This window comes from Crinia signifera, chromosome 8 (assembly GCF_055691185.1).
Source record: "Crinia signifera chromosome 8, ASM5569118v1, whole genome shotgun sequence".
NCBI lineage: Eukaryota > Metazoa > Chordata > Amphibia > Anura > Myobatrachidae > Crinia > Crinia signifera.
Window position 1 is genome coordinate 132,198,505 of NC_139224.1, and position 18,128 is coordinate 132,216,632.

Consider the following 18,128-nt stretch of genomic DNA (forward strand, 5'->3'; position numbering starts at 1 on the left):
GCAGACGGTAGGAAAGCCGACTTCCCCCCCCGTCGCTTGTGAGATCCATTTATCTAATTCAGGGCCGAAGAGGATGTCCCCAGAAAAGGGAAGACCCTCCACAGCCCTCTTAGATTCCGCGTCCGCCTGCCAAGAGCGAAGCCAGAGGGCTCGCCGCGCAGAAATGGCGCTTGCTGAGATTCTAGAAGAGATCAAGGATACATCCTTAGCCGCCTCTCCTAAAAACATAGCAGACTCCCTAATGTGTTCTGCTAAGCAGCGTATCTCATCCATAGGCATACCTGCCTCCAATCCCTCGATGATTAACTCCGCCCATTTGACATTTGCCCTATTTACCCAGGCCGAAACTATTGCCGGTCTGAGCTGAGTCCCTGCTGCTACATAAATGGCCTTGAGAGTAGCCTCCATCTTTCTATCAGAGGGATCCTTCAAGGCCGAAGCCCCCGGGACTGGCAGTGTCGTCTTCTTGGACAGCCGGGAAACTGAGGTGTCCACCGGAGGCGGAGTCTCCCACTTGCTTAGGGCGGCTGGCTCAAAGGGATACAGAGAAATAAAACGTCTGGGAATCTGGAACCGTTTGTCCGGGTTCCTCCATGCTGCCACAAGCTGATCCTGATTTGGGCAGGGAAAGACTACTGATGCTTTCTGAACCCCACCAAACAGATCAAATTCCTGCGGCTCTGGTCTGGGATCCTCCGGTAAACGAAGAACCTCCTTTACCGCCATAATAAGAGCCTCTATCCCTAAAGGAGTAGGTTCTCCCTCAGGAATGACATCCTGAACCTCTTCCCATTCACCATCCTCCATTTCGTGAAATGGATCCTGTTCCTCCTCTAAATCATCCTCCACAATAATAGCCTGATAAGGTCGCTTATTGCTGGATTTGGAAGGCCTCTCTGGTCTGTTCATGGAGCTAGCTAACCCCTCCACAGACCTTGCTAGGGCTGTAGCCCATGAAGGCTCAGCTCTGCGAGCCAGCGCCAACTCAGAAGTGAGTTTTGACATAGTTCCCACTAAGGTTGAGGCCCACTGGGGCGCCTGAGACCCCGCCAGTGATGCAGATTCAGCACCTGAACATGACTGACAAACAGTGGCATTACCCTCAGCTGTGTATTGAGAAAACGTTGCTGTGCAAACAGTACAAGCGAAAACCTTCTGAGAGGCTTTGGACTTGCCCGTCATGATCCCTGCTCGCCCGGTCCAATACAGCGTGCGATACAGAATCTTACACACACACACTGAGTACAGATACACCTCTCACAAGCCAAAAACCTCAGGGTTCCGTGAGACCTGGAGGAGAATGAGCCCTGTTACACCAAGACCAATACAGCGCAACACGCTGTGTCAGTGATAAACCTCTTTCAGAGCCTTCTAAGCTGCAGTCACCTGTGAACAGGAAAGAGTCAGCCTTACTGTGTATCTGCGTAATGGCCGCGCCATGCCCGCCTCAAGCGTGTCCCCTCTCCCTTTTACCTAGCCAGCGTGTGCAGACCTGACAGCGCCCAGAGCCACCCGCTTGGTAGTGCTCCTCCGTGTAACGGCACCGGCACTTAGATCTGCCGCGTGAGACCTGTACACGAGGACGCGCCGTCAAGATGGCGGCGCCTCACAGCGCTGCAGGGAACCGCGCACAGCGCGGCAGACGGGGAGCAGGGGACGGCGTGTGGAAAGAGCGCTCAGCGCCTACTCACCACCGGAGGCTTCCACGTCGTGACTGGCGTCCCCTTTGCTGGAGGGGCGGCAGGAGCACGGAACTCGTGCAGGCAGGCACCTTTAGCGAGGTCCTGACTGACGACCTGGATCTCCAGGGGCGCTGAATACCCGGACCCACACCTTTCAATAGGTGGGGAAGGGATTCACAACTACTACCAAGTAAAAAGTACTTGTAAAAAAATATATCTAGCAAAAAGCTTGAAAAAAGTGCAGGAGCAGAAAAATTGTGACCTAACTCCCTGGCACAATTTTCTCACTGGGGGATTGTGGGTCTTAGAGGGGAGGAGCCAGTATCCCCTAATTAATATTAAGAAGTGCCTAGCTCCCAGCATTCCCAGCTCTAATACCCGATGTGATTACAGTGGTCCCTGCTGCATGTCAGAGAAAGTGTGTTTATAAACACTGAGCACATTCGGACCAAATTACACTTTTCAAATAGACTTAAGGACTCTAGTAAGGAGCGTGTTTGGAGAAGCATGCACAGGTCAGTGTGATCTGTGCAGTGCTTTCCTGTGTGTAAATGTAAAGATTATGGCCAGTGGGTCAGGGATAAAAACACTGCACTTTGCAGGCTTCTGCTAAGCACACTGCTCACAGGCATAGCTAAAGGATGCCGGCACAACATGACTGATGTGATAACAGGCAATGTCACAGATTATTTTTTTTTCAGATTTGCTCAGACCTAAAACGAAATCCCCATTTAACTGCAGCAGGCTGTATTTGGGACTAACTGAACACTCCCCGGGGATCAATCAGCCCGCTGTAAATTACTGTGGCTAAATGAATTCCCTGGCAAGTCTTTTTCTGGTAAATTAATTATGGAGTGCTGGGGGAATTGGTTTGTTTTTTCTTGTCTAGGTCCTGTAATGGGCTTTTATATTGAATGAGCAACACACAATCTGAGTAACAATGTGAACTGGTACTAGGCATCATTTATCCTAGGGTTGTTCAAAAACTAAATGTTATAATTTCTTGAAATACTGAATTGGGTTTACAAAAGACTAGGTTAAATAGAATCTTTAATATAAAATGTGAACCAAATATCTTGACTGACATAAAAAAATCTTATCAGCTATGAAATAATTAATTCAAGATAACCGGATTCAGTTAAACCAAAATATTGTAAAAAACTGTTTGAATTCAACTAATTCTATTCTGAATTCATTCAGCGTATTACCAGGATTAGAAGTGCTCTCATTCATGTATATAGCCCCAGAATTGTTCTGTCGCACTGTACCTTAAAGAGGAACATACAACAATTTGGATATATAAAGTACAAAACCTTACGTATATAAACAGAGAATACAGAGGAAAGTGTGCCCCAGACTGAGATGGCTGAAAAGGGGGCGGGCTCTAATGTCATGTGATGTCAGCTGCCCGCCCTGTGCAGCAGCGATAGTCGCCAAAGGAGTTCTCAGGGAGGGTCTCTGCACATGCAAATATATGCACAGATGCAGACCCCCTCACCATCGAAAACAAGGGCAAATTTGAAGCCGTACGAATGGGTCTGAATCGGCCCCACAAAAAGAGAGGTTAGAATTGGGAACATCTGGCAGTGTGTAGGATCAGAACACTGTGGTAGGAGAAAAATGAGGCAGGCAGCAGAGACAATGATAGTCTAAACAGGGGTATATTGGAAAGCCAGAGCTGACAAAAATGAGTATTCCCCTTGGAAAAAGGTGGCGCTTGACCTGGGGTGTTTCGCTTAGCAGCTGCTGGGGTCAGGTTGGTTAGACCTGAAATGGATGCACAGAAGAAATGGTAGCGATAGCAGCACTGTCTCTTTAAATCAGGGAAAAGGAAATTCCTTAACTTATTTGAAAATTGGTCAATGAAATTAAAAATGGAAGATTGGATTGATTTTACAATAAAATCCAATAATGCTGCTTTCAGACCGCATAACTGGCTTTGACCCTGTATTTGGAAACGTTTCCAAAAACGGGTCTGCCAGATAAAACCCCTTTCACACCGCAGCACTTAAACGGTATATTACCGTTTAAGTGCCGATTTTTTGACACTGGCAGACCCGTTTTTGGAAACTTTCCAAATACAGGGTCAAAGCCAGTGCAGCCTTCAGCCCTCCCCTCCGTGCAGCTCCCCCCCCCTCGCGCGTGTTGACCGAGAGCATGTCGATGCCCCCCGCGCATGTCGATGCCCCCCGCGCATGTCGACGCCCCCCGCGCATGTCGACGCCCCCACCCCACCCACCCCCGCGTGTCGGCGCCCCCCCCGTGTCGACTTACCCCGTGCCGGTACCTCCGTTGTGGATCTCGGCACTGCAGCTCAGTATGCTCGGAAAGCACTTATGAAAAAAGTGTCTTCCAGAAAATGGCTGCCCCATAGGAAACCCTGTTTTCGTATGGGGGCAGCCATTTTCTGAAAGACACTTTTTTCATAAGTGCTTTCCGAGCATACTGAGCTGCAGTGCCGGGAACCACAACGGAGATACCGGCACGGGGTAAGTCGACACGGGGGGGCGCCGACACGCGGGGGGGGCGTCGACACGCGCGCGGGGGGTGTCGACACGCGCGCGGGGGGTGTCGACACGCGCGGGGGTGGGGCTCCAGTGCTGTGAATACTTAATGAGCGCTGTGCTGAATTTAGGACCCAGCTCATTGGCTGGGTCCTAAATACCGTTTCAGAACCGATTTTGAGCCTAAAATACCGGTTCTGAAACGGGTAGGACCCTGCATTTTAACCGGTTAGAAAAAACGTTTTTTTCTAACCGGTTAAGTGGTCCTGCACCTTTCAGACCGCACACATTACCGTTTTAAAACGGTAAAAAAACGGCAATATACCGTTTTTAAAGTGCGGTCTGAAAGGGGCATTATATATGTCACATTCGAAAAAGGTATTCGTATCGTTCCTGGTATATAAAAGTGCACACAATAAAATATTGCAAATAAAATGAAAAATAAAAAAAGTGGCGCCTCACACAGTGAAAGGCAATAAAGGGACCATCCGTTCCTATGCATGCTTTAGGTAGTATAGTCAATGGAAAATGTAATTACCATCCACCTTAATGGGCTAGGCCGCTAGGGGATCCATGAATCTCCCAAGGATCCATGAATCTCCCAAAGTTTTTAAAAGTGGAGCATAAAGTGCTGGGATGTCATCCAAAGTGAGGGAGTTTTGGTCCACAACTGGAGTTAGGCAGGGTGGCGGAATGTCCAAAGTTCAAGTTGATGCAGATGGAGCAAGGCAATGGCATCTGAGGCTGGTTCGGCTAGGTCCAATAAAAGTGTGGGCAGCTACCTCTGACACGTTTCACCGTCTCATCTGCATCCACTTGAACTTTGGACATTCCGCCACCCTGCCTAACTCCAGTTGTGGACCAAAACTCCCTCACTTTGGATGACATCCCAAGCAGTTTATGCTCCGCTTTTAAAACCTTTGGGAGATTCATGGATCCTTGGGAGATTCATGGATCCCCTGGCCCATTAAGGTGGATGGTAATTACATTTTCCATTGACTATACTACCTGAGGCATACATAGGAACGGATTGGACCCTTTATTGCCTTTCACTGTGTGAGGCGCCACTTTTTATTTTTTATTTTATTTGCAATATTTTATTGTGTGCAGTTTTATATACAGGAACAATATGAATGCCTTTTTCAGATGTGACCTATATAAAATTGTCTGAACAAAGGGGTGGGGAGGTGGGCGGCGGGTACCGATGCACAAGCTAATGACACTTTAATATATGCAATTTTGTATGAACACAAAATATATATCCACAATACGAATTGTTTAAGTCGAATTACATACACGACATTTTAGATTGGTATGGCCGCCATTTTGGTTCGCAGAGTTGCGCAAATAAAGTATAATACCCAAGTTCTGTGTAGCGAAGCGAGCCTAGAGCGCAGCCATACTAATACACATAAATTCATATCCCACACTTACACAAAATAAAATATAGTTAAATGAAGGTTTAGTTCACAGCACATAGTTTAAACAATAATACATGATTGTCTCTGTACATGTTTAGTATCTTTATGTTCCGTGTCTTATGCACAGCACTTCGGTCGTAGCGAAAAGTTCGCAAGTCCTAATGTCTGATAATTACGGACAAAATCCATAATCTATGTAATTTTTCCATGTGAACTGAGGAAGACAAAGGATCAGGTTGTACCCAGTTCTTGTGGTTGATTTACGACCCCCCTATGACGATGCCAGCTAACAAAGGACACAGGAGCACATCCCCTTTGCTCCAATCCACGAGGACCTGACATTTGAACTCTTGGACCAATGAAAACTACCTTTGACCTCTCTTTGTGTGGACACTATAAAAGTAGCGATCCCTGGCTGGCTCGGTCACTTCATCACTGCTTTTTCCCCCCCTCCATCCTGACCGGACTAAGTTCTATTTGAACCTAGTGAGCTTGACCGGACCGCGCTGCGCTATTGATATGACGGTAACATTTGTATTCCTGTATGTAGTTATGGCTGATTATATTATGTATCGGTTTCTTTTCCACTAGTAGTGTAAAGCATATTTAGTATTGTTAATTCAACTGTTATCGTTTGTTATACTGTGTTCTTCTTTCTGTACCCCACTGCTGTCTGCTAGGGACTAAGGGGATTATTCTGGTCCACTCCTTCTGGCAAATTCCTTCTCAAATGCACAAAAACATGTGCACTGCAGGTGGGGCAGATGTAACAGGTGCAGAGAGAATTAGATTTTGGTGAGTTTTTTTGTTTCTGTGCAGGGAAAATACTGACTGCTTTATTTTTACACTGCAATATAGATCTCACTTTAAAGTAAAACCCCACCCAAATTTAATTATTTCTGCACAAGTAACATCTACCCCACCTTCAGTGCACATGGGTTTGTCCACTTGAGAAGGAATTTGCCTGAAGGAGTGAACCAGAATAACCCCCTAAATACATTATTTGGAGACTATCTCCTTACTTTGAGTTAATCCCTTGCCTTGACTCTTATTCGCATATAGCGACAAAGGTGTAATACGGACACTGTCCTTAAAAGGTGTACACAGTTTGGGTACTAAGTACTGCGAAGGGATACCAAATTATAGGTATCAGTCTAGCTTTGTTCGCACGTAGCTAGGAGTAAAAGGTATTAGTTTACGGACATAGTACGTAAACTGCGCACTTCACTTATTGTCCATCAGGTTATATTTATATCGGTATTGATAGAATGATAATCTGCTGAAATACAACTAAGAATAGACTGCTCCCCTGAGAGTAAAATGGAACAATGCAAAACAAGAAAGAGAAAGTACTCTCTGGTTTTGGGGGCACAACTTGTTTAGTTTTGTTTATGTCTTATTTAAAACATAACTTTTAATTTTTCGATAATGAAGAATAACAAACACTTACAACACATATATGACAACAGACAGATACATGAAAACAAATGATGTGAGTGATGTCTGGATTATATCAAACACGCACAGTATAATATGAGATATTATCTCCATATTCCACAATATTATGTCGAATGTCACCACTAGATCTGTGATATTGGGTGACTGTTTAAACTACTGGTTACCGGGATCTATATAATGCCGATCACGTGTACATATCGCTGGAAAGCCTGGGCTCTAATATACACCCCCCCCCCCCCATCTGAGATGTATCCTCTGCTAAACAGACTCTGTTGAAACAATTACGTAAAATCACAATCCCATTAACGTACAGTGAAGGTCACATCAGTGGTGATCCGCTATACTAGGGGATACGGTCTCTAGGTCTACAAGCATTAGGTCGACACAAGCATTAGGTCGACATGGAGTTAAAAAAAAAAATAAATAAAAATTAGCCTACATATGGTATTTCACGCCCTATCATCCAACAGGGCAGGGTGGGAGAATAAAATCCTGTGCCGATCGTAGTGAAGCACTGTGCCCGAAGCTTGGCGAATGCAGCAAGCCATGCAAGGGGACGCAGTGCTACGTTTCAGTGTCCATGTCAACTGTGACAAAATTCAGGACAAAGAAAATGTGAGCAACCATGCCGACCTAATGCTTGTCTTGACCTAACCCATATTGATCTTCAGTCATGTCGACCTTAACGCATGTCGACCAATGATCCCAACCCTGATCTAGACACGTGAGGAGAACCAGTGGCTGACTAGGGACAGCGGAGCACCGCCAAGTGAGAAAGCATCATAGGGACTCTTGCAGAGCCATTACTTCATACAAAACTCCTATAATTCACACATAAGACATTCCATTGCCATCATCAGTATAGAAACCTCCCAATCACCGCCCAGCACATTTTCAATACATACGTGACATCATGCGACAGTTGGAAATCTGCACTGAATATACAGATGGAGCCAATGTCATTCAGCGGGGGTCTGGTGAGCAGATCGCCAGCCACCGGAAGGGGATGTGCTTGTGCGCTCCCTTTCAGACAGTGCTCCGCGTCGGTCCCCCCTGCCTACCCGCACCCCCCCCCCCATGTCTCCCTGAAGCAGAAACTGGGACGCTCGTGCGTGTAAAGCGCTTGCGCGCCTCTCTGCCAGTGATCGCCAGTGGGGGCATTCTGGTTGTGAGGCGCTCCATCTGTAGGGCAGATGCAAATGCCAGTGGTGTGACCAATAGTGGTGTACCATCAGTATTTCAGCATCCTGGACACTCTATGTGGACACCCACATTTCCCTTACATCTAATGTCAAATGATTATGCAGCCGTTATTTTATCTGTTCCCACTCTTTAGGCCCCCATACACTACAGCAATTTGGGCAGATTTCACCTGTTTTTGATGGATCAGGATGAGAAATTGGCCAAAACCAGATGCCTTTGATGTGCCATCTGCATGCAGGTCCGACCTCCTACTCTGACCCCCCCTCCCTGCGGCAGGGAACAGGGGTCGCATGCAATACATCACATGTGAAAGCATCGTATGTGAAGGACCCGCGTGGCTCACGGGGGATCAGATGGCACTACAATGCTACGTTACCATGTGTACCCATCCCAACATTGGCAGTGACGGGGCCCAGCACCAGCAGGTGCACACCCACCTGCAACGTGGGCAGCATCTGAGGCCCAAGCTGCATTCGGCAGCATGGCACTCGCCAACAATGGAAGATGTCGCTGACTACAGAGTGTGCCTGGTCAGCGACAGAAGGTAAACAGTAGAAAAGATCATCTATTGTGTACTCAGCTTTAGACACAGCGTAATCACCTATTATATATGTTACAAAGGAAAGCACTACTGTTTTTTTCTGGAGTTGTTGAGTCAACTGAAACCGATACAGAATGCTGTGTTGGTACTCTTTACCTAGCATGGCGCCCATCGCGGGCATTGAATGCACTAAAAAAAAAAATCGGGTGCGACGCAACCGACGCGATGCCCCATAGGGAACAATGTTAAATGTCTCAATTGACCCGATTTTTCTGTTCAATGCCTCAATTGACCCGATTTTTCCATAGGAAACAATGTTAAATGGCCCACAGAGGCCAAATAGGCACCCTAAAGTGTGAAATGGCCCCCACAATTGTTAACGCCACCCCACGATCAACGTGAACCCAAAGCGTGGCGAGCGCAGCGACCTTTTCATATCCCCACTATCCACGTCGGCATGGAGTTGAGAATAGAATAGGGTGGCGAGTGCAGCGAGCCCCGCGAGGGGACGCGGATACCTGTAAAGCCCGCGAAGGGACGCGTTTACCTGTGAAGGTATCCGCGTCCGCTCGCCACGCTTCGGGCTCGGTGGCTCGCTGCGCTCGCCACACTATTCTGTTCTCAACTCCACGCCGACGTGGATAGTGGGGGTATGAAAAGGTCGTAGGACGCGTACCGCTGCGCTCGCCACGCTTCGGGTTCACGTTGATCGTGGGGTGGCGTTAACAATTGTGGGGGCCATTTCACACTTCAGGGTGGCTATTTGGCCTCTGTGGGCCATTTAACATTGTTTCCTATGGAAAAATCGGGTCAATTGAGGCATTGAACAGTAAAATCGGGTCAATTGAGAAATTTAACATTGTTCCCTATGGGAAATCGTGGGCATCGCGTCGCACCTGATTTTTAGTGCATTCAATGCCCGCGATTTTTTTACCTGCGATGCCCACGATCAAAATCGTGGGTGCCGTGCTAGGTAAAGAGTACCGCTGTGTTAACAGGGCCATCTGGTGTTACCCCTAAGAAATAATTGTGACTGGGAGTAAATTAGATACAAATCTTCACCATCTACACACAAGTACCCATCCTCTACAGATACTCTCAAGTAACCATCTTCTACAGATACTCTCAGGTATCCATCCTCTACAGATACAGAGTAAATAACAGGCAAAAGGGTTGTTTTTTTGCCAACAGTTACATTGTGATTTGTGGAATGTGCAATTTATGGAGGTTAACAAGATCATTGATCATCCCAGTACAGTTTAAGGGGGCTATTCAGCTCTCTGTAATTGGCTGCGGGGATCCTTTAGGGACAGTACATTGGAAGGAACATTCCTGGAAATTCTCTAGTACATCTTCATTTTAGAATATTTTTTTTTACTATTTTCTGTGTATAGATGATGTTTTATGTTGTTTCTCTAGACCAGTAGTGTCAAACATCTGTTGTGGAACTACACATCCCAGCATGCCCTGTTTTAGCAATCCATTATATAAAATATGTGGCAGGGCATGCTGGGATGTGTAGTACCACAACAGATGGAGGGCCATGAGTTTGACACCACTGCTCTAGGCAAACCATCATTATTATTCTAATATTATGGTGACTTTAATTAAAGTTGTTAACTATTCGCTTATGGTCAAAATTACATTATTTAGGGGGGTATTCAATGTACCTCTGCTATTCCCGACGGGGGAAATAGCGGCGGCTCCCTATTCAATGCGGTCTTTAGCAACAGCATTGAAGCGAGATCATGGCAGAAGGGGCCTGACTTTAGAAGCTGTCGGACCCGGTCTGCCTGATTGTCGCGATCCCAGACGCAGATCGACAATCCACGGCAGTTTTCGCGCCCTTTCGATGATCGGCAGGCGGGACATTGAATCTCACCAGTCGTTCGGCTGTCGATCAAAATGCTAACAGGCCAGGATCACGGCTGTCGGGAGCGACACCCGTGATCCTGGATTAAATACCCCCCTAAGAATCTTTTTTTCTTTTACCATTATCAGGTGCCTGCAGACCTCTAAGGGCCTGATTCTGGTTCACTCTCAAAAGCAAATGCTCTCTCTAATGGACAAAACCATGTGCACTGCAGGGGGGCAGATGTAACATGTGCAGAGAGAGTTAGATTTGGGTGTTATTTTGTTTCTGTGCAGGGTAAATACTGGCTACTTTATTTTTACACTGCAATACAGATATCAGTTTGAGTACGGACACCACCCAAATCTCACTCTCTCTGCACATGTTACATCTGCCCCCCTGTAGTGCACATGGTTTTGTCCAATAGAGAAAATTTGCTTTTGCGAGTAAACCAGAATCAGGCCCTAAATCAGTGCTGTGATGCTGTTTTCTGCCTTTAGCGCAACACAAACTAAAGTAGGAGAAAGCTGCTGGTTCTCGGGACTAAAACACCAGGTTTAAAGGAGAGAGAACTAGCATTCCCTGAGCTGCGATGTGGACAAGTGAAAAGCACCAGAACCTCTTTCATGTCGCTACTGACACCGCTTGGAATTGAATTGACCCCTTTGTGAATAAACCATATTAATCCCAATACCCAGTACACTATAGTAGCACTAAAGGTGCCCATACACGTTGCTATAAACAGCATACAATGCAGCGTGTTATCTGCGTGCGTTGCGATGTGCGCTCCCGCGGGCATCGCTTAGTACAAAAAGTATGTGCTGCACATAGCATTGCATCGATGCGATCCGCCCGATAACCTGTCGCATTGTACGCTGTTTATCGCAACATGTATGGGCACCTTCAGGAGGACACATCTTTACCAATTTAGATTTAAAATACATAAAGCCAACTGTAATCGAAAAGCATGTTTCCAAGTAAACGTGGTTTAAGATCAATTGAAAACGGATCAAAGTCCATTTTAAGTATCCCATATGCATGCAAATAAATGATCCTGTGGAAAACATGAAAATCAGGTTTCATGCAGGGCTGGGCAGACTCAAGTTTCAGAACAAAAACCTTGTTTTATATATATTATACAAAAAGTTTCATTGTTGTTCTCTGTTTCGAAAGCAATAAAGTTTTGTTAAAATCATAAAAAAAAAAGCAGCACTGTGAAGATTGCCCTGTGACCAGACTGATCTATGTCAGCGTAAGCCAAGAGACACTCATAAAAAACCAACAATATTGAAGGGGGAGTAATGATGACACAGCACTGACATATCTATAAGGGGTCCATGGGTCCATGAGAAGTTTGATGATGTCCGTGCAGTTGACCCCTGCCTGTTTCAAGCTCACAGTAACACAGGCTTCTTTCTGGCGATGTATTTGGCAAGTTGGCACCACCTCTTACTCTCTTACACATCAGTCCCTTTACAAAATGCATGCCACTGTAAGGTATAATAGAGGGGAGAGCAGCCACACAGGCACAACCAGCCAAGGTTCCCATCAGTACAGGTAAGTGGAGGGTCACTTCATCTCTGCAAATGCCCTTCAGTAGGGGTGTAGATTAGCAGCCCTGTGCATTCGTTACTGGACATACATGGCCGTGACATCATATAGTGAATTTATTTAAATGACCATAATGTGATATTCTGTACTTTCCTGCAGAAAACGCCCATCTATATTTGTTTTGGAAGAACTAAATGGTCTAATAAAGGACAATTTAAGTTAAAGAAAAGTATGGTAATATAGTAAATGATGCCGCCAACCACTGCTGCAATAATTCCCAGTTACCACATGCAGCATTCGCACATTACACTGATGATGTAAGTAACCAATCACATTGTCATTACATGGATTCTTCTACTTTCTTATGTTCTAAACCAGTATCGGGACCTTAATGAAATCATGTATTGCGCACATTTACTTACACTAAGTTTTAAAAATTGTAGTCTAGGTAGAATGCTTTAAAAGCCCCATACGCACTAGATGAGAAATTAAAAGCAGTCGGACTGGGATGCAAATCCCGACGGTCAAAATCCCGACATATAGAATGTACAGGTGAAACAGTCTACATGACTTTTGGTCGACAGGTGAGAGGTCGAAATGGGTTTTTTCACCGACATGTGCCGACAGGCGGTATTCATGCCCTACCATCCACTACGGCGTGGTGGGAGAATAAAATAGTGTGCCAAGCGCAGCGAGGCACCGTGCTCGAAGCATTGCGAGCGAAGCGAGGGGCTGCGGTTCACTTGCAACTATGTCCATGTCGATTGTGTCGACACTCGGCTCAAAAAACTGTGAAAAAACACGTCGACCTCGCACCTGTCGACCGAAAGTCATGTAGACTGTTTCACCTGTACATTCTATATGTCGGGATTTTGACCCTGTCGGGATTTTAAATGTCGGGATTTTGTCCCATTCGGGATTTCATACCGAATACGTCGGACTTGTTTTGCCGAAAACGGCCATGGATTGTCAAGATCACGGCCGTTTTCAAAGACACATCCCCTTTTCGCCGATCAGCAGGCGGGGCACTTAATCCGCCTGCTGCTAAACTGGCGAGTGGCAGGAAAATGGGCCAGGGTCCCGACAGTCGGGACCCGGGATTGAATACCCCCCTAAGAGATCACTCAGAATGGCCCTTCTCAGCAATATTTAAAAAAAATAATAATAATAAAAAAGAAAAAAAAAAAAAGTCTAGTGTGTATGCTCAGTAGCATTAACGAAACTCGCTCTGGCACATCATTAACAACCCCCACCCCAGTCTGCTGAGCATGCAGGTCTTCTTGGGCTAGATAGCCAACGACCAGCATGTTAGGCAGGTACTGGTTATGTCACCATTTAACAATATAGTTCAGGGTGTTTAATATCGATTCACCAGCAGCACTGCCAATACTAGAGTGTATGGGGGCTAAAAATATACATTTGCCATCTATGAAGACATCGGAGACAGACAGCAATAACAGGGAGGAGTCAGAGGTTTTGCCTTCTACAGCCCTGTTTTTCTAGCAACTATATGTGATGCAGGCATAAATCATTCTTCACCGGGCAGCATGCACTGATGAGGTCTTTCATCTTACCATTTTTGTTTGCCTTCATAATCAAAGAACCCTGGTTTGGAAGTGGTGCATTTTCCAACCTTCACCTGTCAAGAAATAACGTACATTTAGCTGGTGAACAGCATACAATAATGGAACTGATGAAAATAAGCTGTTAGCTGCTAATATGCTCACAGGCTACAAAAACTTCCCAGTAGCAGTCCCTTTGCCTGTGCAGCTGTACATCACCAGTACATCTACCAAACCATGAGGAAATGGGTCAACTGTCCTTGTGACACTATGCAGGTAAATGACCTCTTTCCCTGTTCTGCCAATGCTGATCAAAAACGCCCAAACCGTGGATATCGATGATCCGTACGGGAATCAGTAAAACATTGCATGTTAAAACTGCCCAACTAATAAATTCTAATCGTTTTATCGGGTCAGAACCAGCGAAATCGAGGATTTCCAACATGGCAAGGCATTGGAAGAATGTGGAATTGTCCTAAAGCTTCCCGATGTGTGAGCCCTAGAACTTCTTGGAAACAGATGTTGTAGACCAGGCATGTCCAAACTGTTGCGCGCCAGCTGTTGCGAAACTACACAACCCAGCATGCCTTGCCATAGTTTTAGCATTCCCTATTAGCAAAACTGTGGCAAGGCATGATGGGACTTGTAGTTTCACAACAGCTGGCGGGCCATAGTTTGGACATGCCTGGTGTAGACCTTTGTGTCAATGCTTTATACTGGCTTTTCAGAGGACTATTACTTACAAATATATGTTCAGACTAAATCTAAAAATAGTCATTATGGGTGTCTATTTTTGGACAAGCACTACTATTAGAACAGGAACCTTCAATGTTGACCCTTAGATATAGGTTGGGAATGAGACACATCTACTATTATCGGTCTTCACCTAGAAATACACTTTGACTAAACTAGTATAGTATGGGAGTATACATTGTATGTGGCAGCTGATAGTATAGAGAGGAAAATAACAATGGATACACACTATACAATTTGCATTACCGATATCATCAGGCATTATCGTTCCATGTGTACCCACTCCCACGGATCATTAACAATAACCCCCATTGTCTGAATATGCAGTCAAATCTGATGATATTGTCAGTGGCTGCATGTTCAGCAGAGGTCCCCGTGACATCACCCTGTGGATTGTTCAGTGTTCAATCAGCTCCTATCTACCATTTAACAGTGCAAAAACAAACAAATGTATCAGTCCCAAGGCGCAGTTGCTTTTCTTCTGCCAATTCCGAAAAGAGGGGTCACCACTCAACCCCGTATTGGTACAGTTTGTAGAGAAGAGGACCAGGGGCGATGAAAAGTTGTCACCACATCCGAAGGATTCACTTGTGGTGAAATCCCTTATAGATGCTAAAGAAACCTTTATGAGCACCATCCTCGTTTCTGAGCGTGAGTACGGGTACCCCTCTGGAGACCCTTCTCCCTGTTTTTGTGTATAAACACCCTCAGACTCTTAAGGCCCAACTTAACACATTGTTAACATTTTTTTTACATATTCCTATGGATGTGGTGACAACTTTTCATCGCCCCTGGTCCTCTACCATATAACAGTGCCCATACACTAGCGGTGTACTGGCGATCGCAGGATCTTTACTTTTTAACAAGCCTAATATCCCTGATCCCCCCGACAGATTGCCGATCTTCACTGGCTGCTGATTGGGGTATCCAGTCGGTGAAACGGAAGTGCAGGAGTATTGAGCCTTCAGGTGTATGGCCACCTTTACCGGCAATGTTAGAAAAATGACAGCTAGGAGCCAAGAGGTCGTTAGTATATATGCTTCTGTGAGAAGCAGCACAGTGGACAAGAAGCAGGGCAAACCGGGTGGCACAATGGTATTATAGCCCCACAATACAATGCCAATCTCCATTCTATCCAAGTGTGTTTCCAGGATTCCCCTGTGCCAGTGGGTCATTGGGTCACCAACTTGTTGGTCAACAATCAGAAAGGTCGACCGTGTGTTTTTTTTTAATTTATTTTTACAGTTTTTTGATCCGACAGGGGGTATTTCATTCACTAGGGCGTGGTGGGAAAATAAAATAGTGTGCGAGCGTAGTGTATGCGAGGGGACACGCTGCTAAGTTTCAGTGTCCATGTCGACTGTGTTGACATTCAGGACAAAAAAATTGTGAAAAACCCCATGTCGACTTTTTGCCTGTTGACCTGACCCTGTCAACCTAACCCATGTCGACCAACATTATAGTGACCTAATGATTCACACCCATATTCAAACCTCACGTAACAGGGCTTATTCACAGTAGTATGTCCTTCCAGTAACGGTGTCCCACAGACATATGTAACTGTGCTGCAAATTTATTAAGCCCGGAGAAGTGAAAATGTGGCTGGTACTTTATCACTGGCTAATCAGCTCTTAACTGTAATTTTTTACATCCAGCCTGTAACTTGACAGTTCGGAGCTGATTGGAGGGTGATTAAATACCAGCCAGATTATCAACTTTACTGGGTTTAAGAAGTCTGCCCCTGTATTACAGAGGGTATAGGTCATTGGGTCGACCACTGAAGGTCCACAGGGTTGGAAGGTCAATAATGGCAAGGTTGACAGTCAAAAGGTCAACATGAGTTTCGCAACCCAAAAAAGTTGTCCTGAATTAGGACATAGTTAACATGGCACATGTCAACCTTTTGACTCAACCTATTTCAGGTGTCGACCTGTGACGATATCCCATTACAGAAGACTTTTCCTATTACTGGTAAATGTAGGCAATATCTCATGCAGCAATGATTTAACAAATGCCAATCTGTGACTTGTAGTTCCACAGCAGCTAAGCTCTACACCCCTTTTCAGCATGCATGGGGCACCAGTAGCAGGTTGTTCCCCACGCAGGGCCGGTGATTAGTAAGGAGAGGGGGTTAGAGGGGCAGGCCGGACCCCCAGGCTAATTACCTGCTTGTACCTGGCGTACAGGTAAAGAAGCTGCTCGGTGCTCGCCACATGGGCCAGTTTCTGGGCGTGCTGAGCCGCCTGCTCAAAGTGACAGCATAGCTGCTCCTCAGCCCGGTCCTCCAGCAGGAAGTCCCCGAGGTCTCCGCAGCCCCCCGAGCAGGCCTCTCCTGAGCTGGACTCCTCCAGCACCCCAGGGGTCGCCATGCCTTAGAATCACGGAGACACGCTCGGCATACTCAGCACCGAGACCCGGGAATCTGACAGGCGGTCGCCGCCGCTGTGTGAGAGCGGGGTGATTTATCCTCACACACACAACAGTACTTCAGATGCTGGTAGATGACGTCCTGATGCCTAAACAGTCAATGAGCAGTGCGCATGCGCCGCCATCTCTCCAACAGGCTTCCAGCAGAGACACCGCACATGCGCCGCCATCTCTTCATCTGCCTATAGGAAAACACAGCGCATGTGCCGCGATCCCCCCAACCACCTCTCCAGAGACTTTGCGCATGCGCTTCCATCACTCCAATGGGCTTCCAGCAGATACTACGCATGCGTCACCATCTCCTACCGGCTTCCAGCAAAGACATTGCGCATGCGTCATCCTCTGTCCAACCGACCGGCTCTCCAGAGAGGGCTGGCCATCGACGCTATTGCCATCGATGGTTAACATCGATAGTAAATGATCATCGATGGTTATATGATATATGACCATCGATCGTTTTAGCTAGCAATTGCCATCCCTTTTATTTGACAGACTGGATCATGGGCCAATCAGAACATGGTGGCGGCACTTTACGGACGTATGCTCTGTGTCTCTCAGCTTCTTGGGTAAGGGGAAAAAAAACTATTCAGTTATGCTTTGCTATCGATGGTGGGGAACCATCTGGTTCTCCACCATTGATAGCACAACTATTCTACATCGGTCAGAAACCATCAATGAGATTCTGAATCAATGATGGTTGATGGCCATCCCTACTCCAGAGACACTGCGTACAAGGGATGGTCATTGTTGTGGTCAGTGGTCACCATCAATGGTTGCAATCAATAGTGATAGTACAAACTCATTGATGGCAGCATACTATCTAATGGATGACCATCAATGTTTTTGACTGTGAGTGGTCATCTATTTTCTTTGACTGACTGGCCCATGAGCCAATCAGAACATGGATGCTTTGCTTCACAGTTGTCAGGGGCAGAGCTATGCTCCGTGTCACTGCACCTTTGGGGGGAAAAAATTTTTTTGGTTATGCCGTGCCATCAATGAACCGTCTGGTTCTCCCCTGGTCGATGGAAAAACTATTATACATCAACCATAAACCATTAATTAATATAATTCATCGATGGTCGATGGCCTTCCCTACTGCGCATGCGGTGAAGCGATACCTGGCCCATGTATACAATATGACAGCAAGAATGACCCACAGTGGGGTAACTGT

The 18,128-nt window shown here is 46.1% G+C and overlaps 1 protein-coding gene across 1 annotated transcript in view; it reads right to left on the reverse strand.

The window, feature by feature from the left end:
- ACBD6 (acyl-CoA binding domain containing 6) overlaps positions 1–17,143 on the reverse strand; it is a 96,769-nt gene extending 79,626 nt beyond the window's left edge. Inside the window, exons 1-2 of the mRNA XM_083157176.1 lie at positions 16,693–17,143; positions 13,787–13,851 (exon numbers count right to left, since the gene is read on the reverse strand). Of these exons, the coding sequence (XP_083013302.1) occupies positions 13,787–13,851; positions 16,693–16,896 (269 nt within the window). The 5' untranslated portion in view covers positions 16,897–17,143. The remainder of the gene's footprint in view (positions 1–13,786; positions 13,852–16,692) is intronic.
- Between the last annotated feature and the right edge of the window lie 985 nt (positions 17,144–18,128).